The sequence below is a fragment of the Pongo abelii genome, chromosome 19, assembly GCF_028885655.2.
Source record: "Pongo abelii isolate AG06213 chromosome 19, NHGRI_mPonAbe1-v2.0_pri, whole genome shotgun sequence".
Classification (NCBI taxonomy): Eukaryota; Metazoa; Chordata; class Mammalia; order Primates; family Hominidae; genus Pongo; species Pongo abelii.
The window spans coordinates 93,598,166-93,618,988 of record NC_072004.2 but is presented as its reverse complement, the minus strand read 5'-3'; the positions used below and the strand labels follow the sequence as shown (position 1 = coordinate 93,618,988).

At 55.6% G+C, this 20,823-nt stretch overlaps 2 protein-coding genes across 5 annotated transcripts; one reads left to right on the top strand and one right to left on the bottom strand.

Annotated features, from left to right (window-relative positions):
- Nucleotides 1-9: 9 nt before the first annotated feature.
- Nucleotides 10-12,923, top strand: TK1 (thymidine kinase 1). 2 transcript variants are annotated; one of them, XM_024235364.3, is made up of 7 exons: nt 10-306; nt 417-448; nt 2,001-2,111; nt 4,486-4,579; nt 11,399-11,488; nt 11,848-11,967; nt 12,067-12,923. In XM_024235364.3, the coding sequence occupies exons 1-7, from the start codon at nt 115-117 to the stop codon at nt 12,256-12,258; spliced, it is 831 nt and encodes a 276-aa protein (XP_024091132.2). In that variant the 5' UTR covers nt 10-114; the 3' UTR covers nt 12,259-12,923. The 2 variants fall into 2 exon arrangements, with proteins under 2 accessions (XP_024091132.2, XP_054391769.2); XM_054535794.2 differs by having other exon boundaries at nt 30-306; nt 11,848-12,923.
- Nucleotides 12,924-14,325: 1,402 nt separating this feature from the next.
- SYNGR2 (synaptogyrin 2) lies at nt 14,326-18,546 on the bottom strand. 3 transcript variants are annotated; one of them, XM_009252079.4, is made up of 4 exons: nt 18,350-18,546; nt 16,001-16,238; nt 15,396-15,535; nt 14,326-15,306 (listed from the first exon to the last, which is right to left on the bottom strand). In XM_009252079.4, the coding sequence occupies exons 1-4, from the start codon at nt 18,446-18,448 to the stop codon at nt 15,109-15,111; spliced, it is 675 nt and encodes a 224-aa protein (XP_009250354.2). In that variant the 5' UTR covers nt 18,449-18,546; the 3' UTR covers nt 14,326-15,108. The 3 variants fall into 3 exon arrangements, with proteins under 3 accessions (XP_009250354.2, XP_063574370.1, XP_024091130.1); XM_063718300.1 differs by having other exon boundaries at nt 14,326-15,535; nt 18,350-18,529; XM_024235362.3 differs by lacking the exon at nt 15,396-15,535 and having other exon boundaries at nt 18,350-18,508.
- Between the last annotated feature and the right edge of the window lie 2,277 nt (nt 18,547-20,823).

The window sequence follows — 20,823 nt, the reverse complement described above, 5'->3', positions numbered from 1 at the left end:
CCCTGATTTCCAGGCCCTCCCAGTCCCTTGGCCCACGTCCCGGATTCCTCCCACGAGGGGGCGGGCTGCGGCCAAATCTCCCGCCAGGCCGGCGGCCGGGCGCTGATTGGCCCCATGGCGGCGGGGCCGGCTCGTGATTGGCCAGCACGCCGTGGTTTAAAGCTGTCGGCGCGGGAACCAGGGGCTTACTGCGGGACGGCCGTGCAGAGTACTTGGGTCCGTGAACTTCCCGGAGGCGCAATGAGCTGCGTTAACCTGCCCACCGTGCTGCCCAGCTCCCCCAGCAAGACCCGGGGGCAGATCCAGGTGCGGGGACCAGCCCTGCGCGTGGCTGGGGATGAGGGGGTCGTGGTGGTAGCCTGTGCCCAGGCATCCGCGCAGGGCGGGCCCTCAAATGACCTCACCTTCTCTCCTAGGTGATTCTCGGGCCGATGTTCTCAGGAAAAAGGTAATGGCTTCGCGGGGCTGGGGTGGACCTCCTTCCTCTTCTCCGGGGACCCCTTGTCCCTTCCCTTCCCTTCCCCTAGAAAGACCAGCACAGCCTCCTACAGCTCCCGCCCGGGATGCTCCTCCTCCCTTGAATTCGGTCCAGGAAGAAGTCTCCGCCCCCTTCTGCCCAGGCCAAGCCCCTCCTCCTGTGTGGACGCCACTCCCTCCTGGAGCTGGTGACTGCTGCTTACAGCTTAGCTCTCCTCCCCACCAAGTCCTCTGAGAAGGTGGCAACCAGTTGTGTCCACTGTAGACCAGGCCTTTTTGTACACCCCTATTCAATGTGGCTGTTTCCTTATAAGGCCAAGGAAACGCAGTCGCTTTCTAAACCAAGGAGTCTGAAACCGTGGAGCCTCTGCTCTCCTGAGGTGATAGAACCAATACCTGACCTGGGTGGGGCTAGTAAGTTTCTTGAGTAAACTGCCCACGCACCATTCTTTTTGTTTTGTTTTTGTTCTTGTAGAGGTGGGATCTTGCTATGTTGCCCAGGCTGGTCTCAAACTCCTGAGTTCAAGCAATTCTCTCACCTCAGCCTCCCAAGTAGCTGGGACTACAGGCATGCACCACCCCCACCCAGCTAATTTTATTTTATTTTTGTAGAGCTGGGGTCTTGCTATGTTGCCCAAGCTGGTCTTGAACTCCTGGTCTCAGGCAATCCTACTTCGGCATCCCAAAGTGCTGGGATTACAGATGTTAGCCACCATGCCCTGCCCCAACATTCTTTTATGGCCGTGGGGATCACTTCAGCTCAAACCCCTTGCTCAGGAAGATGTGGCTCAGAGTTGGACTTCTTGGACCCAGAAGCAACTGCTTTTGACGCTGCACACAAAGGCTTTCTGAAATTAATTTAGAAAAGCTCTATGCTGGGTGTGGTGGCCGACACCTTTAATCCCAGCACTTTGGAAGGCTGAGGTGCGTTGATCACTTGAAGTTAGGAGTTTGAGACCACCCTGGTCAACAAGGTGAAATCCTGTCTCTACTGAAAAAAAATAGAAAAATTATCTGGGCGTGGTGGCAGGCTCCTGTAATCCCAGCTACTCGGGAGGTTGAGGCAGGAGAATCTCTTGCACCCGGAAGGCAGGGGTTGCAGTGAGCTGAGATCGCTCCACTGCACTCTAACCTAGGCAACAGAGCGAGACTCCACCTCAAAAAAACAGAAAGAAAAGCTCTGAACTCTGGGATGAGCTTACTTTGGAATGCAGTCGCAGGTCCCCTGTACACGTAGCCTTTGCTTCTGCCTTCCCCACTACATCCTGGAGAAGGTTACTCCTCCCACACTTCTGGGACCACCTGAGTACCATTCCTGGACCTCTTCCCCATAGAGAATTCTGACTTCCAACCCTCTTTGTAGGGATATTATACCCTGCCTGCTCTGCCCTGCTCTTTTCCGGCTGTGGTGGGCTCAGTCTGCATACCAATAGGGACAATGAGGAGCCAGGCTTGTTGGGGAAGGATCTCCTCCTCCCACTCCTCCCGCCGTGGACCTCACCTGACCCTCCCTCCTCCTGCAGCACGGAGTTGATGAGACGCGTCCGTCGCTTCCAGATTGCTCAGTACAAGTGCCTGGTGATCAAGTACGCCAAAGACACTCGCTACAGCAGCAGCTTCTGCACACATGACCGGTCAGTCCCTGCCCCCTGCAGTCCTGTGCAGTGGAAAATCACAAGGCACAGGACACACTGTTAGAACTGTCTTTAATGGGGATGGTTAATCATGCTGACCTGGCAATGAATGATTCAAATCAGCACACTTTCCGAGGTGTTTGGCAAGGTAGCACACACTCTCCATTCCCTGAGCTGGAGCCAGTGGTTCTCCACTGAGGGTGATTTTGCCCCCAGGGTCCATTTGACAATGTTTGAAGACATTTCTAGTTGTTGCAACTGGAGAGGGGAGGGGATGCTACTGGGCTTTAATGTGTAGAGGTCAGGGACACTGCTGCTAAGGGTCCTATGGTGCACAGGACGGCCCCCATGCAAGAATGAGCTGGCCCCAAACGTCAGGAGCCTGCCAATGTTCAGAAACTCTGCTGTAGGGTTTCAGCTTCACACAGGCTGCAAACTGGTTTGGTTTGGCCTGCACGTTGATTTTTGTTTAATTTTTTAGTTGTCCGTTGTTGGCTGGCTCCCCGTCACCTGGCAGCCTTCACGCTTCCCTGTTTTATGTGTAGCTGTTTGAGCTCGCTGGACATTTCCACCTGCAACCTCAGGTTGGGAGTTAAATTCACTTCTTTGGCGGCAGATGTGGGCCTGATGTTTCTGAGCCTGAGACGCTTTGCTCGGTCCTCTGGACTTGTCCACCTGGGCACCCAGTGGCAAAGCCATGCTGTGCCACACATTGTAGGGCTTCGGCCTCAGAGCCCTGGCTGGGAGCTGTATCTGAGAGTTGCTATAGCGATGCAGAGAACAGATCCACCCGGCGTGTGGCCTTCGGTGGGAGCTGAGGGGCTCCTGAAGCCAGATGGTGGTGGAGTGGAGGGTGCTTGGGGCTTGGAGTTGCGTGTGGGAATTTAACCGCACTTCCTGACCATACTCTCTGATGTAGGCCATTTACTTTTCCAAATTTGCTTCCTCATTCCTAAGATGCGACGTCCACGGCACAGGGTGGTGTTGCACCTGGCGGGGACAGGGAAAGCAGAGGAGGTCACTTCGTTCCAGCTGTTGGAAGTGCAACTTCTGGAGTCAGTCAAATCCAGGATTAAATATGAGTTCTGCCTGTGTGTCACAAGTCATCTCTAACACGAGCCACAGAGGCCAAGGCTGGGCCAGCAGCATTGACAGCTCCAGAGAGGCTGCCCTTGCAGGGGCCACAGCTGGCCTCCCACCTGCCCTCACTTTGTCTTTCTCTGTTTAGGGAGGGAAGAGGGAATTTAAAATGCCCAAAATACTGTTTCACACATTCTTTCCAGAACTCGAAGTAGGATTATAGCAAGGTAATAACGAAACAATAGTTGCGAAGTATGTTTTTTTGTTTGTTCGTTGTTTGTTTTTGAGGCAGGGTCTCTCTCTGTCACCCAGGCTGGAGTGCAGTGGCTCAATCATAGCTTACTGTTACGTGACCTCAAACCTTTGGGCTCAAGTGATCCTCCCACCTCAGCCCCCTGAGTAGGTGGGACTATAGGTGCACACCACCACACCCAGTTAATTTTTAGATTTTTTGTCACACAGTGTCTCGCTGTGTTATCCAGGCTGGTCTCGAACTCCTGAGTTCAAGTGATCCTCCCGTCTTGGCCTCCCCGAAGATTACAGGCATGAGCTGCTGTGTCTGGCCAGAATACAGGATTTTAAAAATTTATATTTTGCAACATAATTAATATAAAGACAAATATAACCCAGGCCCAGTTCTAGTTATTCATGCTTCTGAATTTTAAAAGGAAACATTTGGCTGGCCCCTAATGGTATCATGGGCCCTGGTACCTGATGAAGTTGGCCTAGTCTGCCCCCAGCTCCTGAAGAGTGGAAGAGTTTTTAGTCTCATTGAGCTTTGTATTGGACATTACTGATTGCTAATCCAAAGCATCAAGTGAAATGGCTTCTATAAAGGTTTTCCTCTGGGAGGCTAAGGCGGGTGGATCACTTAAAAGTTAGGAGTTTGAGACCAGCCTGGCCAACATGGTGAAACCTCATGTCTGCTAAAAATACAAAAATGAGCTGGGTGTGATGGTGTGTGCCAGTAGTCCCAGCTACTCTTGAGGCTGAGGTGGGAGAATCGCTTGAGCCCCTTGAGAATTGGGAGGTAGAGATTGCAGCGAGCCGAGATGGTGCCACTGCACTCCAGCCTGGGTGACAGAGCAAGACTCTGTTTCAAAAAAAATAAATAAATAACTGGTTTTCTGGACGAGGGCCTTTCCCATAGGTGCTAACTTCTCAAAGCCCGGCTGGGTGAACACTGAGCCTGCTTTGCAGGTAGCGGGTGGTCACGACAGTGCCATTCCCTGGCCCCTGCATTGTGGCTTCTGGCCTCCCCGGCCCTGCTCACGCTCTGGCTTTCTCTTCCCAGGAACACCATGGAGGCGCTGCCCGCCTGCCTGCTCCGAGACGTGGCCCAGGAGGCCCTGGGCGTGGCTGTCATAGGCATCGATGAGGGGCAGTTTGTAAGTTGGCTTGTCCTGGCATCACCGTTCCTGCCAGCTCCCACTCTGTCCTCCCATTTTCCCTCGCTGACTTGGAGGTTATCTGATCTTTTAGTAAAATAACAAGGTTAAATAGCTACAACTAGTGTTGGAATACCCTCTGAAGGCCCCTTTCTAGTTTCACTGTCATAGTCATGTAGGATTCATTTTACCTTTTTTTTTTTTTTTTGAGATGGAGTTTTGCTCTTGTTGTCCAGGCTGGAGTGCAATGGCACGATCTCACCGCAAACTTCGCTTCCCGGGTTCAAGCAATTCTCTCCTGCCTCAGCCTCCCGAATAGCTGGGATTACAGGCATGCACCACCATGCCCAGCTAATTTTATATTTTTAGTAGAGATGGGGTTTCTCCATGTTGGTCAAGCTGGTCTCAAACTCCCAACCTCAGGTGATCTGCCCCCCTTGGACTCCCAAAGCGCTGGGATTACAGGTGTGAGCTACCGCACCTGGCCATTTTACCTTTTTAAAAAAATATATATCTATTTACTGGCAAGATGCAATGACTCACACCTGTAATCTCAGCCTTTGGGAGGCCAAGGTAGACAGATCACTTGAGCTCAGGAGTTGGAGACTCACCTGGGCAACATAGTAAAACCCCATCTCTACCAAAAAAAAAAAAAAATTAGCCAGTCATAGCGGCGCACACCTGTGGTCCCTGCTACTCAGGAGGTTGAGGTAGAAGGATGGAACCTGGGAGGTCAAGGCCTCAGTGAGTGGTGATAGCGCCACTGCACTCCAGCCTGGGCGACAAGGCGAGACCCTGTCTCAAAAAAAAAAAGTGGGGGGAGGTGGGGAGTAGTGTTTGGTTTGCCTCACGGTTCCCTTTGCTTGTTTCTTATACGTTTATTTTCATCTTGTTGAAGTACATTTTTTAGTAGTTTTTGCAGCCAGGATGTATAGATGGGAAGCTGCCCGTCTTTGTATGGAAATCTTTCTTTTGTAATCTAGTTTAAGCTGGGCAGCGAGAGGTAGGTTGATCTTGTGTGGGGTTTTTTTTTTTTTTGAGACGGAGTCTTAATCTGTCGCCCAGGCTGGAGTGCAATGGCGTGATCTCGGCTCACTGCAACCTCTGCCTCCCGGATTCAAGCCATTCTCCCACCTCAGCCTCCCAAGTAGCTGGGATTACAGGCGCCCACCATCATGCCTGCCTTTTTTTTTTTTTTGGAGATGGAGTCTTGCTCTGTTGCCCTGGCTGGAGTGGAGTGACGTGATCTTAGCTCACAGCAACCTCTGCCTTTTGGGTTCAAGCAGTTCTGCCTCATCCTTCCGAGTAGCTGGGATCACAGGTGCGTGCCACCACGCCTAGCTCATTTATGTATTTTTAGTAGAGATGGGGTTTCACCATGTTGGCCAGGCTGGTCTGGAACTCCTGACCTCAGGTGATCTGCATGCCTCGGCTCCCAAAGTGCTGGGATTACAGGCGTGAGCCACCGCCCCCGGTCTTGATCTTGTTGCTTTGAAAAGTAGCAGCGCTGGTCATTGTGTTTTTGCTCAGAGGAAGGCCGCCATCTCTCTAATGTTACCTCTGGTCAGGTATTCTATCTGTTCTCTCTCAGCACAATTTGTGTAGGGGAAGCTTTGTTTCATTTATCCTGCTTTATAGCTGGTGTACTTTTTCATTTCTGGGGAAGGAATGAAGCCATTATCACTTCAGGTATTTCTCTCCTCATCCCTCTCTGAGGTGTTCTGGGTTCCATCTTCCAAAGTGTGTTTTGTTTCAGTGACTATTTTTATATCTGCTGCTCTAATTCATCATGCTCTGTTTTGTTTGACAAGTTACTGTTGGGTTATTTTTAAATTTATGCTGTTCATTCCATTATGTTTCTGAAAATCTTTTCTTAGACTTTTCCAGATTTTTCTATTTCCTCAGGAACACATTCTGCGGTTGAGTTTCTGAGTTATTTTCTGTTATCTTAGTTTTCTTTCCTCTGCTTTGGAGACTTTATTTTTGTTAGTTTATCACAAATGAATGAAACTGAAACTCTCTCCAAGGGGTTTAGCAGACTTGACCTCTTAGGTACTTTTAGGGCTGCCTCGAAGTACACAATGTGGTGGTTTGACATAAACATAACAGGAATTTATTTCTCGCTCACAGACCCCGACGTGGTTCCAGGCCGGTTGATGGGGAGGCCGCCCACGAGGCGGCTTAAGTCCCCCTGGCTGGCTGTGTACAGACACGGAAGGGTAGAGACGTGGCGGAGCCCCTGGGTGTGAGGTTTTCATGGGCCTGACCGGAAGCTGCAAACATTACTTTTGCTGATCTTCCAAAGACTAGAACCTGGGCACAGGGCCACCTATATGTTTAGTATACTTAGTCCAGTTCTTTTTTTGTTTGTTTTTAAAAACAGAGTCTTGCTCTGTGGCCCAGGCTGGAGTGCAGCGGCGCAATCTTGGCTCACTATAACCTCCATCTCCCAGGTTCAAGTGATTCTCCCGCCTCAGCCTCCCAAATAGCTGGGATTACAGGCTCCTGCCACCATGCCCAGCTAATCTTTTGTATTTTTAGTAGAGACAGGGTTTCATCATGTTGACCAGGCTGGTCTGGAACTCCTGACCTCAGGTGATCTGCCTGCCTCAGCCTCCCAAAGTGCTGGGATTACAGGCATGAGCCAGCACGCCTGGCCACACTTAGTCTAGTTCTATACCCTGGAGGAAGAATAAATGAGTTTGTTTGGTGAGCGCTTCGAGATCTCTACCCACCCTGCCTCCCAGCACAGAGCCAGGCTGCTCTGGCTCGAATACCCTGCCCGGACGTCACAGGGCCTGTACCCCCAAAAGGCCAGTCCTGCCCTCCTGGTTCTGTTCTTGCCCAGCATTCTGTATGAGTCACAGCTGCAAATTCCATTCCCATGGGGAGGCTGACGGGTCCCTTCCCCTGTGCAGGGCATCTGTCCTGTGGAGTTGAGGCTGCCAGTGTCCACTCTGGGTTCCCGACCACCCGGCAGCTGGCATCTCCTCCCCGCTTGGGTGTGCCCATTCCGTTTCTGAGCTTCAGAGGTGCGCCCCTGAGCACCCCCATGCCTCTGCGTACATGGAGACGTTGTAGTTGCTGCCCCGTGGTGGAGGGACTCCCGGCAAGAAGGTGAGCGCAGGCTGGGAGTAGGGCTGCAGCTGTTCTCTTTTGCTCCCAAACTGTGGCCTCAAAATGCATCCAGGGATTCTGCATCAGCTCTGGGGACATGGCCCTCTCAGAACAAGGAAGCTTCAGCTTTGGCAAGGCTCTCCCTCCTTCAGACCTGCCGCTGTGAGTTGTTCAATAGCTCTGTTCTCCTGGCTCTGTGTAAACCTTGTTGACAGAGGCTGACCCAGACCCCCGAGGTGGAAACCTTTCCCTTCTCCTTCCTCCTTCCTCGACATCCAAATGCCCCGAGTCAGGAGCCAGCGTATTCAGTCCTGTCCCCTGTTCAGCCTATAGGTGGGATTTCTCGGTCTACTTCCTCCCTGGCCAGCAAGTAAAACTTGAGTTCATTCAGTGAGTATTTATTACACCCTACCCAGACATCAGCATTCTGCTCTAGCCTCTGTGTCCCCTTGTTCTCTTCAAGAAGTGCCAGGTCACCAGCCTGACCAACATGGAGAAACTCCGCCTCTACTAAAACTACAAAAAGTAGCCGGGCGTGGTGGCGCATGCCTGTAATCCCAGCTACTTGGGAGGCTGAGGCAGGAGAATCGCTTGAACGCGGGAGGCGAAGGTTGTGGTGAGCCAAGATCACCCCATTGCACTCCAAGCCTGGGCAACAACAAGAGCAAAACTCTGTCACAAAACAAACAAATAAACAAAACAAAACAAAAAAAACAAAAGAAGTTCAGGGTCTTCCCATTGCAAGCAGTTCTAGATTGAGAGGGGTTCCTAGCATGGGACCCAACAGAAGGACTGTCCTTCGCTCCTTCATTGTCTGCGTGGACAGTGGATGAAGCCCAGCCTAACCTGCCTTGTTCCTGTTTTCTGGGTCAGCAGGGAAAGCCTTTCACAGAGTAGCCACCGTGCCGTCCTGAGGAAGGCCCTGGGTCAGAAGCTTCTGTGTTTCTTTGTACCCCGGGCAAGACACACAGGTGTTCACACTGCTTTGTAGAAACCGTTGGCATCCAAGGGAGATTCACCTGGAAAACCCGAAGCTCCTAGCTGGGGATGCTGTGCTTCAGATGCTGGTAGTGGGTGGGCACCCTGGCCCCAGCGCCACCCCCACGTGTTCATCAACAGCTGCACAGTTCGTGGTGGGCTTGCAAGGTCGCTTGGCAATAGTAGGAGCTCTGATTTATTTTTTTAAACTTTTTTTCTGGCTGGGCACGGTGGCTGACTCCTGTAATCCCAGCACTTTGGAAGGCCGAGGCGGGCAGATCACTTGAGGTCAGGAGTTTGAGACCAGCCGGGCCAACATTGTGAAACCCCGTCTCTACTAAAAATACAAAAATTAGCCAAGCGTGGTGGCACGCACCTGTAATTCCAGCTACTTGGGAGGCAGAGGCCTGAGAATTGCTTGAACCTGGGAGGCAGAGGTTGCAGTGAGCCAAGATTACGCCACTGCACTCCAGCCTGGATGACAGAGCAAGACTCTCTCAAAAAAAATGGACAAGGCCAGGTGCAGTGGCTCACGCCTGTAATCCCAGCACTTTGGGAGGCCGAGGTGGGTGAATCACGAGGTCAGGAGATCGAGACCATCCTGGCTAACATGGTGAAACCCCGTCTCTACTGAAAATACAAAAAAATTAGCCAGGCATGGTGGCAGGCACCTGTAGTCTCAGCTACTCAGGAGGCTGGGGCAGAAGAATGGCGTGAACCTGGGAGGCAGAGCTTGCATTGAGCTGAGATCACGCCACTGCACTCCAGCCTAGGCGACAGAGCGAGACTCTGTCTCAAAAAAAAAAAAAAAAAAATAGACCTTTTTGTGTTTTCTGTTCTACTACACAAGTAATACAGGTTGAGTATTCCTTATCCTAAATGCCTGGGACCAGAAGTGTTTCAGATTTCAGGTTTTGGAATATTTGCGTGTTCATAATATAATGAGACCTTGGGAATGAGCCCCAAGTGTAAACACAAAATCCATTTATGTTTTATAGACATCTTAGGCACATAGCCTGAGAGTAATTTTATGTATTTAGTAATTTGGGCGTGAGCCACAGTTTTGATGGTGACCTGTCCCATGAGGTCAGGTGTGGAATTTTCCACTTGTGGTGGGCGCTCAAAAAGTGTCAGATTTTGGAGCCTTTCAGGTTAGAGACATGCAATCTATAATAAGTTTAATCTAGGAAAAGTTAGGGTCCGGCACAGAGGCTCACGCCTGTGATCCCAGCACTATGGGAGGCTGAGGCAGGCAGATCGCTGGAAGTGCTGGGTGGAAGAACCAAGCTCTTTGACTATGGTCCTCAGCCCGAAGTTGGTCAAGAGGTGGAGGGAGTGGGGGCTGAGGACCTTCCTCTGTCCTGAAACCCTGATGCAGGAGAGTCTGGGGTCTGCCTTCTACCCTCATGTGGAGGGTTAAGGAGCAAGGTTCTCAACTCAGGAGGGTTCTTCCCCTCTCGATTCCCACCCAGGGACATTTCACAACAACTAGAAACAATTTTGTCGCAGCTGGGGGGTGGGAGGCGTGTTCCTGGCATCTATCTAATGGGTGGGGGCAAGGAACGCAGCCCAACACCCTACAGTGCACAGGACACAGCGAGATCCAGCTTTAAATGGCAGCGATGGCAGCGTCAGCCCTCCAGGGGGCGCACCCCTGGCGCAGGAGGTGTGCTGGCCTCGCGACACGTTATGAGTCCTCAGAGAAAAAGAGAGAACGAGCGCATGGTGGGGAGGGGCCCTGGCGTGCTAGAGTCTCTGGGCTTCCTTCTCCAGAGACCCCTGCAGTCAGCTGAGCGCAATCAGTCACGCTGGGCTTTGCTTGGATCTCACTGGAATTTTTCGAGCCACCCCTTAGTCCTCACCTTGCTAAGCCCTCACGTCTCAGTAACCTCAAACCTCAGTACCTGGGCTGAGAGAGCCTGAGTGGCCCTGGGAGAGAGACCCTGCACCCAAGGACAAGGACATCCCTGCTTCACCCAACCCAAAGGCCAGTCTGGACATATGAACTCAACCAGCTAAGAGTGATATGATTGACTGATGAGAATCACCAGAGCACTTGCCAGAGTTTCAGCTTCTCCCTGAGCCAAAGTGAAGTTTGATTTACACAGTAAATGTGCTCTGTGCAGGCCCTGAATTTAGAAGGCTGTGCTGTGTCATCCTGCTCTGTAAATGGCCGGTAGGACCCCCGCCCCTTCTCAAGGCACATTACCTGTTTAAAACGGGGGAGGCAAGAGCACAAAGTGCCCACTTATTCACCGAAGAGCATGTATATAACTTAGGGCCTTCCATCCTTAAACAACAGGACCTTCCTTGCTATTAACGAAAAGGAAACAGGTTGAGAGACGTTAATTCATTGCCAAGGTCACACACATAATGGGTCCAATGAACAGCGGTGTCCTAGCCCAAGGCAGCAGGCCTTTGGCCACTGCAGTGTTAAACAGCACAGCTGGTGTGGAAGTCCGGTGCTGAGTCCTGGGTACCTGGATTTGGAGCGGAAGCTGGCTGCAGGGGGAAGGGGCTGCGCAGTTGTGGATGTGCCTGTCGTCTGCTGGGGGGCATGTAGATGGACACAGTCCCCCGGCCTGGGGAGCCTCGTGGGAGAATTAGAGTTGCTCCGGGCCAAATGGCCGGAGTTGTCAGATCTGGCAGCGTCTTCGCTGGGGCTCCAGGGAGCTGCTGCTGGGGTGGAAGCTCTCACGCTCTTTCTCCACGTGCCCTTTCCAGTTCCCTGACATCGTGGAGTTCTGCGAGGCCATGGCCAACGCCGGGAAGACCGTAATTGTGGCTGCACTGGATGGGACCTTCCAGAGGAAGGTAAGGCGTCTGATCCAGGTCTGGAGCTGGGTTCGAGGAGGGCAAGAGGCTTCTGGGTAGGCACAGAGACACCAGCTCTGGGTGACCAGGGCTCAGCCACCACAGGGGTACAGCCGAGCTGCTCAGGCCTTGGCTGAGCCCAGGGACTCCATGGTCTGTGCAGACTGGGTGCCATCTGTTGTGGCAGGTGCTTTGAATTGGCAAAGGGACAGAGCCGGGCATGGTGCTCTAGGGGTTGGGGGAAGGACTAAGTTCCGAGCAAACTCTCCTGGCTTCAGTGCTTGTGAATCAGAGGGTTTAAAAGAAAAACCCGTCTGGTGATGTGGCTGAGCGCCCGCTGTCTTTCCATGGGAGCGCAGCCATTTGGGGCCATCCTGAACCTGGTGCCGCTGGCTGAAAGCGTGGTGAAGCTGACCGCGGTGTGCATGGAGTGCTTCCGGGAAGCCGCCTACACCAAGAGGCTCGGCACAGAGAAGGAGGTAGCTCCACCTGCCTTCCCTGCGGGCCGGCGGGGTGGGGGTATGGCTCTGCCTCCGTCCTGTCCTGGCCCTTCACCCGTCCCCTGTCCCTGCGGCCAGGTCGAGGTGATTGGGGGAGCAGACAAGTACCACTCCGTGTGTCGGCTCTGCTACTTCAAGAAGGCCTCGGGCCAGCCTGCCGGGCCGGACAACAAAGAGAACTGCCCAGTGCCAGGAAAGCCAGGGGAAGCCGTGGCTGCCAGGAAGCTCTTTGCCCCACAGCAGATTCTGCAATGCAGCCCCGCCAACTGAGGGGCCGGCGAGGGCTGCCCGCTCCCTTTGTACCACTGCCGCCTAGTGGACGCTGCCCTACATGCTGCCTGGCCACTCCAGGAGGAAGTCGGGAGGCGTGGAAGGTGACCACACCTTGGCCTTCTGGGAAGTCTTTGTGTGGCTGCCCCACCTGCCACATGCTCCCCCCTCTCCTACCCACCAGCCTGCTTAAAGCTTCCCTCTCAGCTGCTGGGATGATCGCCCAGGCTGGAGCTGGCCCCGCTTGGTGGCCTGGGATCTGGCACACTCCCCCTCCTTGGGGTGAGGGACAGAGCCCCACGCTGCTGACATCAGCCTGCTTCTTCCCCTCTGCAGCTTTCACTGCTGAGTTTCTGTTCTCCCTGGGAAGCTTGTGCCAGCACCTTTGAGCCTTGGGCCACACTGAAGCTTAGGCCCCTCTGCCTGGGATGGGCTCCCGCCCTCTCCTGAGGATGGCCTGGACTCACACCCTCTTGTTTCCTTTTGGGCTCAAAGCCCTTCCTACCTCTGGTGATGGTTTCCACAGGAACAACAGCATCTTTCACCAACATGGGTGGCACCAACCTTGCTGGGACTTGGATCCCAGGGGCTTATCTCTTCAAGTGGGGAGAGGGCAGGGTCCACACCTCTGCTGTAGTGTATGAAATTAACTAATTGAAAATTCACTGGTTGGTGGACGCACATTTCTCTTTCACCTGGGTTTCCTCGGGTCTCGTGGACAGCTCCAACTTGATTGGGGTGGGGATTTTCTTCCAGATCTTTTTGTTTTCTTTTGTTTCGAGACAGGGTCTCTGTCGCCGAGGCTGGAATGCAGTGACGCAATCCCTGCTCACTGCAGCCTCTGCTTCCCCAGTTCAAGTGATTCTCCCCCATCAGCCTCCCAAGTAGCCGGTATTACAGGCATGTACCACCACACCTGGCTACTTTTTGTATTTTTAGTAGAGACGAGGTTTCACCATGTTGACCAGGCTGGTCTTGAACTCCTGGCCTCAAGTGATCCACCTGCCTCGGCCTCCCAAAGTGCTGGGATTACAGGCGTGAGGCACTGCACCTGGCCCCCAGATCTTTCTGTAGTAATACTGATCTCTTAACCACAACCCTTGAACTGAGAAATGATCATGGGGTGTGTCCTAAGCGGAACATCATCTGCCTTCCTGTCTGGGCCAGTGTCAGGACAAAAATGGGTGTACAGAGGAGCCCGGGGCCCAGTTGGAAGGACGAGGCACTGTCCTGCCCGCTGGGCCTGTGAGGTCAGGTTTTGTTTGTGAAACAAACTCTTGGTAATTCAGGAGTCAAGACATCTCTCAGCTGTGCCTCAAGAGATGGGCTGTTGGCAGCTCACTTGGGGGCAAGCATCGCTGGGGTAAGGTGTGTCCTGTGCAGGCAGGGTCACCGCTCCCAGGGCCTCCCCAGCCTCCCTCTTCCCTTCGCTAGTGATGTGTCCCAAGCCAAAGCCATCGGGTGAGGCTGGGAGCAGTGCCCTGTTAGTTTGTACTGGGGATTTTTAAACAATCGGGACTTGCCGATGACAGCTCCCTCTGTCACTGCTCAAAAGAAGAAGCCAGAAGTTGCTTTAGGGCCCTGACCTCTTCCAGAGATGGGCCTAATCTCCGAGGGGCAGGCTGGACGGCCAAGGCCGTGTCCCAGGAAGGCTCCAGAGGTGCTGACCCTGGAGGAAGGTAGAAACCTGGTCTTACCTATGGTGCCCCTATTCAGTGCTAAGAAAGGGCCGAGAGGGAAAGGTTACAGGGAAAGGGGCATTCACCGACAATTCCCAGGTACCCCCACCCCAACTCTAGGAAGGCAGCAGCAGGACCCTGGCACTGCAGGCCAGAAAAATCATCTTGTTTACAAGCTGAGCACAGTTACTATTTTAAGATGTTGATGAAAGCCTTGTGCGGAATGCGACCCCAGATAGAGGGAAGGGGCCAGCCAGGCAGGCTGGAGGGGGCGGACTGCCACTGCCTTGTTCAAAATACAAGTTCCATAAAGCCAGCCCCTAAGGGTGTACCCAGAGTGGAGTCTTCCCCCAACCCCTAGGCTGTCGCTCAACCAATGACTGGAGACTGAATGAGAAAACATTTATTCCGTCTCCAAACAGCATCCCAGGGCCGGGCATCTCCCCCACGACTTTATAATACACTTGGCACAGATAGGGTCTGGGAGCCATGGGGTACTCCTGCCCTCCCCAGGCTTCCTAAGTAACAACTGCAGAATATTTACATAAAGCTGGGTGTTGTCAGGCAAAGCCCTTCCCTGCTGCCAGGGGTGGGAGCAAGGAGGAAGTGCCATGAGCACCAGCCCCGCCCTCGCCATGGGAGGCAGCCCAGAGGCCACCAGCACAGGGCGATGGCCCCCAGATCATACAGCAGTGGGTACAGGGGAAGCAAACCTGAGTGAGGACACAACAGCCTGGTCTGGCTCCGCTGCACAGGGCAGGTGTGATGGCCCCCACGAGTCTTTGGCAGAGAACGCAGATAATAGCGGCTCCCACGGCCTGACCCGGGCCGGGGGGAAGCTGAGGCACTTGTCAGTAGCACATGGGTGCCTGCTGGCTTCTAGCCACTCCAGGCGGGGCTGGGGTCATTAAAAGCAAGGAAAAACACTAGCTAAAAATCCTTTCCTAAAAGTGCCCTGGAGGAGTGAGCGGCTGACTGAAGCCCTCTGGGCACAGGCACTTGGGGTGTGGCTCTGCCAGCCCCCGCCAGGCTGTGAGGCTCCTTAGCTGTGTGTCAGCTGCACAGGATGGAACAGGTGAAAGAGGGGGGCTGGCAGTTCCAGGAGGCTCACAGGAAAGTCCAGGGCAGAGGGGAGGGCCCTCTCTGTCCCCCTTCCCACCCTAACTGCCACTCAGTACACAGGGGGCGGCTGGTAGCCCTCCGTGGTCTCCGCGTTCTGGGTGAAGGGTGGCTGTTGGTAGTTGTCCACGGATGCACCTGGGTAGGAGGCGTAGGCGGTGTTGGGGTCCGGAGTGGGGTCGACGTAGTTCTGGATGAAGTCGTCCACGCCAGCCTTGTAGCGCTGGTAGGCCAGGGAGGCCAGCACACCCTGCAGGGGCAGCACAGCAGGGTACAGGTGGGTGGGGGAGCCCACCCTCCACCACCCTTTACCCAAGAACCGGCCCCTGGCCGTCCTACCCAGGAGAAGATGGAAAAGAAGCTGAAGGTGATGGCTGCCCTCGCAGAGTCGGCCCCCACCAGCACGTCCTTCGGGTTGGTGACCGCCCACTGGTTGGTGAGGAAGCAGAAACCAACAAACCACAGGAAGGTCCAGAGAGCTGGGGGAGGACGGGTGGAGCGTCAGTTCCATGGAAAGGGAGGGGCTTTCCAGGACTCTGGGAGGGGACGCGGGCAGGTAGGGCAGGGCCTAGGCAGGGACCTTCCAGGGGAGCCTCCACAATATGGAGGGGAGGACTTGGAAGCCGGGCCGGGATCCACCTCCAAAGTCCCCCACACTCGGGCCTTGGCATGGTGGGTCCCAGCAGACAGCCTAGGGTACAAAAGGGGCAGAGGCAAAGCCCGTCTGCTCGGGTGTGCTGGGGGTCCACTCAGCTTCTAGCTACCTCAGGCAGGGCTGGTGCCATTCAAGCAAGGAGAAACACTAGCTGAAAACCCTTTCCTAAAAATGCCCTGGAGGAGTGAGCTGCTCCCTGCCCCTCCCAGAGAGGCCGAGACCCCCCAGCTGCGGAACCCTAGAGTTAATGCCTCCCCCAAGATCAAATGGAGGTGCCACAGGCAGATACCTGAGAAGAGCAGGTCACCAATGACCAGGTACTTGCGGTCGGTGGCGTTGCTGATCTGGGGGAAATATGCGTCGACCACCAAGAAGAAGGCCGAGGCCAGGAAGGCCAGCATCCCGATGGCACTGCCATAGCGGCAGGCATCCTCGTTGCGGTTGAACACGCAGTACATCTGCTTAGACTCGTGGGCGTTGCTATAGCCCTCACCATAGATGCAGGAGAACACGATCAAGGCGAAGACCTGCCGGGAGGGGAGGACCTGGTAGGGCTGGTGGCCGCCTGAGGGGCACACACAGCGGGGACCCTGATGGGATGTACAGATGCTGGCCTCTCCCACCACTGCTGTCCCCTTTTGGATTTTTGTTGTTGTTGTTTGAGATGGAGTCTTGCTCTTGTTGCCCAGGCTGGAGCGCAATAGTGCAATCTCGGCTCATTGCATTCTCTGCCTCCTGGGTTCAAGCAATTCTGCCTCAGCCTCCCTGGTAGCTGGGATTACAGGTGCCCTCCACCACACCCGCTAATTTTTGTACTTTTAGTAGAGACAGGGTTTCACCATGTTGACCAGGCTGGTCTGGAACTCCTGACCTCAGGTGATCCGCCCTCCTCGGCCTCCCAAAGTGCTCGGATTACAGGCATGAGCCACCTCGCCCGGCCTGCTGTCCCCTTTTGGAGGCTGACATCTTAGCTCCTCCAAACTTGTGGAGGTGAGCTGATGAGCAAAGTGCTTCCTGGTGCACCCCAGGATGAGAATCTGCAGGCACCAGGGGGCCTGCCCCTGGGAATCCTGGACCGGGGAGGGGTGGGGAATGGGCAGGGACCTCCTAGGCAGGGGCTGCTCCTGCCCCATCGGCCTGCCTGCAGGAATCATTCTGCTTAGGTACCTGATGGATGAAGGGCAGTCCTTCCATCCCCAGCCCAACCTCACCTTGAAAGAGGTTTAAACAAGACAGGCCAAGTCACAAAGACTACCCATCCCCCATCACCTTCAGCCCAAGTCACTTCTACAGCGCCCAGCCTCTGCCTGAACACCTTGGTGAAGGTGGACAGGCCCTCTTGGGAAGGCCATGCCGGCGCCCCTGTGTCTTCACCTCCTGGAACCCCCTCTAACCCTCCCTGGTTCAGCCTGGCCAGCTTTCTCCACACAAGGACTTCCAGCCTCTGTGGCATCCTGGTCCCTCCCAGTCTGTCTCCCACCCCACAGAGGGCCCTGCATGCACAGGGCACTACCAGAGGACTAACTCAGGCCTGTGGATACAGCTCTGAACTCAGACCCCTCGAGGACCCAGGGTGGATGTAGGGGGGCTCCAGCCCCTTGGAAAGAGCCCCATGCCACCTCCCTAAACCTGAAGGCCACCACCCACGCCTGCTCCACCTCAGCAGGTGTGGGACAGGTCTGTGAGCATCAGGCTCCCTCTGGGATGGCCCCAGGACTCTCCCCTGCCAGTCCTGCCCTGTCGTCCCAGGGAGCTCTCCACAGGGCTCTGGAGCTGGCAGTCACAGGCCCCGCCCCCAGCTGGAGATGAAACCGGATCTCCGGGATGATGGGAGCAGGGTGCCCATCCAGGACTCCTGGCACTGCCATCCCGACCCACTGGGCACCTGATTCTTGGACACAGCCCAGGACAGAGGCGGTCAGACCCCACAGCCTGGCTGGGAGCTGGTGTGGGTGCCCTGGGGGACCTCAGAAGCTCCAGGCCCAGGCATGGTCTGGGCACAGCAGGCCCACCTCTGCCTGCCCTCTCATGACACCCACTCCAGCTTTCAGGGCTGGCTGTCCAAGAACAGGCCCCCCCCACCTCCCACCCCCACACAAAACCTGGTTTTGGAGGTATTCCCCAGCTTACAGGAAGGGGGTACATCTTGGGGTCCCTCAATTTCGGGTGGGAAGGCGGACCCGTGGCCTGCCCCGAGTGGGAAGGACACCCTGTTTCCGGGCGTTGGGTCGCCCCCCGCCCCCTCCCTTACCCCACGTGGCTTCGGAAAGCCCCGTCCCGGTGAACTCCCCAATCTGGGAGTCGCGGCGTGCGGGCCACCTGTCCGGGAGCTGCCCCCAAACTCCTCCCACTGCCAGCGAGGCAGGGGCCCGCTCCCTGCGGAGCCTCAGGAGACCCCGCGTCGGGGCGCGAGGCTGGGGGTGGGGTGGGTGGCGGGACCCGGGACCGGGAGGGGACAGCGGGACAGACTGTGGAGGGCGGGAAGGCGGGGCCCGGGACGCTGGACGCCGGCCCCGCTCGCCGCCAGGCCCCGGACGCGGCCGCCGCCACCTGTCGCGCTCGTGGGCTAGGGGCCCCGCCGGGCCTGGCGACGGGGGGGATCCCCAGGGTGCCCCCGGCCCGCCCTCCCCGGGCTCACCAAGCACACGGCGCGCGCCACCACCTGCGGCTGCGTCAGGAAGCGCCGCAGGTCGAAGGAGCCGCCCGCCTTGGCCGCGCCGTAGGCCCCGCTCTCCATGTCGCCGTCGCCGCCGCTGCCGCCGCCGCGGAACGCTGAGGAACCTGCCCGGCGCTCCGCCCGACTCCACCCTCCGGGGGCGTGGCCAGGCGCCGCTAGGGACCGAGGGCAAAGTGCGGCCCTCGCGAGCGGCGGGCGGGCCGCGGGACTGCGCTTCTAGCGGCGGGGAGGGGCTCTGGCCGCGGAGCACCGGTGTCCACCCCACCTCGGGGTTGAGGGGCTATAGTCCCCGGGCCACGCCGGCCGCAGCACGGACCAGAAAGGGTCAGAGAGTCCCCCAGGAAGACGGATGAACGGAGAACCGCTCACCCTCTTTGCCCCTGCCCTCCCATCGCCTCCTCTAGGAAGCCCACCACCTACCAAGAACCCACCCAGGCTCATAAGCAACCCCTCCCCCATCCCACTGAAAAACCCAGGCCACACCCTGGAGCCCCTCCCTGCCTGGCCTGCCACTCTTTCCTCCTCTCTGGGGCTAAGCCTGGGGTAGGGTCAAAGACCCCCTCCCCATTCCTCCTGGTCTGGGCAGAGCCCCAAGGCTGTGAAGGGCAGTGTGGCTTCACACTTAAGATGGTGTGCAAGGCCGGGAGCGGTGGCTCACACCTGTAATCCCAGCACTTTGGGAGGCCGAGGCAGTTGGATCACCTGAGGTTAGGAGTTGGAGACCAGCCTGACCAACATGGAGAAACCCCGTCTCTACTAAAAATACAAAAACTGGCCGGGTGTGGTGGTGCATGCCTGTAATCCCAGCTACTCGGGAGGCTGAGGCAGGAGAATCGCTTGAACCTGGGAGGTGGAGGTTGCGGTGAGCCGAGATTGTGCCATTGCACTCCAGCCTGGGCAACAAGAGCAAAACTCTGTGTCAAAAAAAAAAGATGGTGTGCAAGGCCGGGCGCAGTGGCTCACGCCTGTAATCCCAGCACTTTGGGAGGCCGAGGTGGGCAGATCTCCTGAGGTCTCTACTAAAAATACAAAAAAATTAGCTGGGCGTGGTGGCGCATGTCTGTAATCCCAGCTACTTGGGAGGCTGAGGCAGGAGAATCACTTGGACCTGGGAGGCAGAGGTTGCAGTGAGCAGAGATCACACCACTGTACTCCAGCCTGCGCGACAGAGTGAGACTTTGTCTCAAAAACCAAAAACAGGCCGGGCGAGGTGGCTCACATCTGTAATCCCAGCACTTTGGGAGGCCGAGGCAGGTGGATCACCTGAGGTCAGGAGTTTGAGACCAGCCTGGCCAACAGGGCGAAACCCCGTCTCTACTAAAAATACAACAACAACAAAAAAATTAGCTGGGCGTTGTGGTGAGCGCCTGTAATCCCAGCTATTTGGGAGGCTGCGGCAGGAGAATTGCTTGAAACCGGGAGGCAGAGGTGGCAGTGAGCTGAGATCGAGCCACTACACCCCAGCCTGGGCAACAGAGCAAGAGTCCATCTCAAAAAAACAAACAAACAAACAAAAAAACCCCAAAAAACCAAAAACGAAAGTTAGCGAGGCGTGGTGGCAGCTACTAGCAGTCCCAGCTACTCCAGAGACTGAGGTGGGAGAATCGCCTGAGCCCAGGAGGCGGAGTTTGCAGTGAACCAAGATCGTGCCTTTGCACCCCAACCTGGGCGACAGAGTAAGACCACATATCGGCCGGGCGCGGTGGCTCACGCCTGTAATCCCAGTACTTTGGGAGGCCGAAGCGGGCGGATCATGAGGTCAGGAGATCGAGACCACCCTGCCCAACATGGTGAAACCCTGTCTCCACTAAAAATACAAAAATTAGCTGGGCATGGCCTGTAGTCCCAGCTACTTGGCAGGCTGAGGCAGGAGAATCACTTGAACCCGGGAGGTGGTGGTTGCAGTGAGCCAAGATTGTACCATTGCACTCCAGCCTGGGGGACAGAGTGAGACTCCATCTCAAAAAAAAGAAAAAGAGAAAAAAGAAAAGACCACATATAAAAAAAAAAAAATGATGGCATGCAAACAGAAATGAAGTTTTCAGGGCAACAGGCAGAAGGCAAAGTTGAATCCAGTTCCAGTTCAGCCCCCTCTCGCCTCCGTCCCTCTCTACATCCACCCCAAGAAAAGCCGGTACAGAGGGTCCGGTGCAGGGAAGGCTGGGGCAGGCTCTGTGTGTGTTGGAGTGGGGAGCGGACGTTGTACAGGCAGAGGTGTGGGATCACAGGCTGACTGAGCCCGGAAGAATTCCAGACCCCCCTTTGCTAGTTGCAGGTGCAGATTAACAAGAGCAGGCGTGCCAGGTGGGGCTCAGAGTCCACCCAGGTGAGCTGGACCACGTGAGATTGAACCATAGGACTGGGCTACCAGGAGGTGGGGTGCCCCTCCAGGGAAGAGGGGAGCAGGTGTGGGGGAGGGGCTGGGCCTTTTCCCA

What these genes read in the sequence shown, in the direction of transcription:
- TK1 (XM_054535794.2), top strand. Translation starts at nt 115, where the DNA reads ATGGCGGCGGGGCCGGCTCGTGATTGGCCAGCACGCCGTGGTTTAAAG. An exon ending in AGCTTCTGCACACATGACCG is followed by an intron (nt 2,112 to 4,485) that starts GTCAGTCCCTGC and finishes TTCTCTTCCCAG; the next exon opens with GAACACCATGGAGGCGCTGC. An exon ending in ATGGGACCTTCCAGAGGAAG is followed by an intron (nt 11,489 to 11,847) that starts GTAAGGCGTCTG and finishes ATGGGAGCGCAG; the next exon opens with CCATTTGGGGCCATCCTGAA.
- SYNGR2 (XM_063718300.1), bottom strand. Translation starts at nt 18,448, where the DNA reads ATGGAGAGCGGGGCCTACGGCGCGGCCAAGGCGGGCGGCTCCTTCGAC. An exon ending in TGGCGCGCGCCGTGTGCTTG is followed by an intron (nt 16,239 to 18,349) that starts GTGAGCCCGGGG and finishes CCCTCCCGGCAG; the next exon opens with GTCTTCGCCTTGATCGTGTT. An exon ending in TGGTGACCTGCTCTTCTCAG is followed by an intron (nt 15,536 to 16,000) that starts GTATCTGCCTGT and finishes GTCCTCCCCCAG; the next exon opens with CTCTCTGGACCTTCCTGTGG.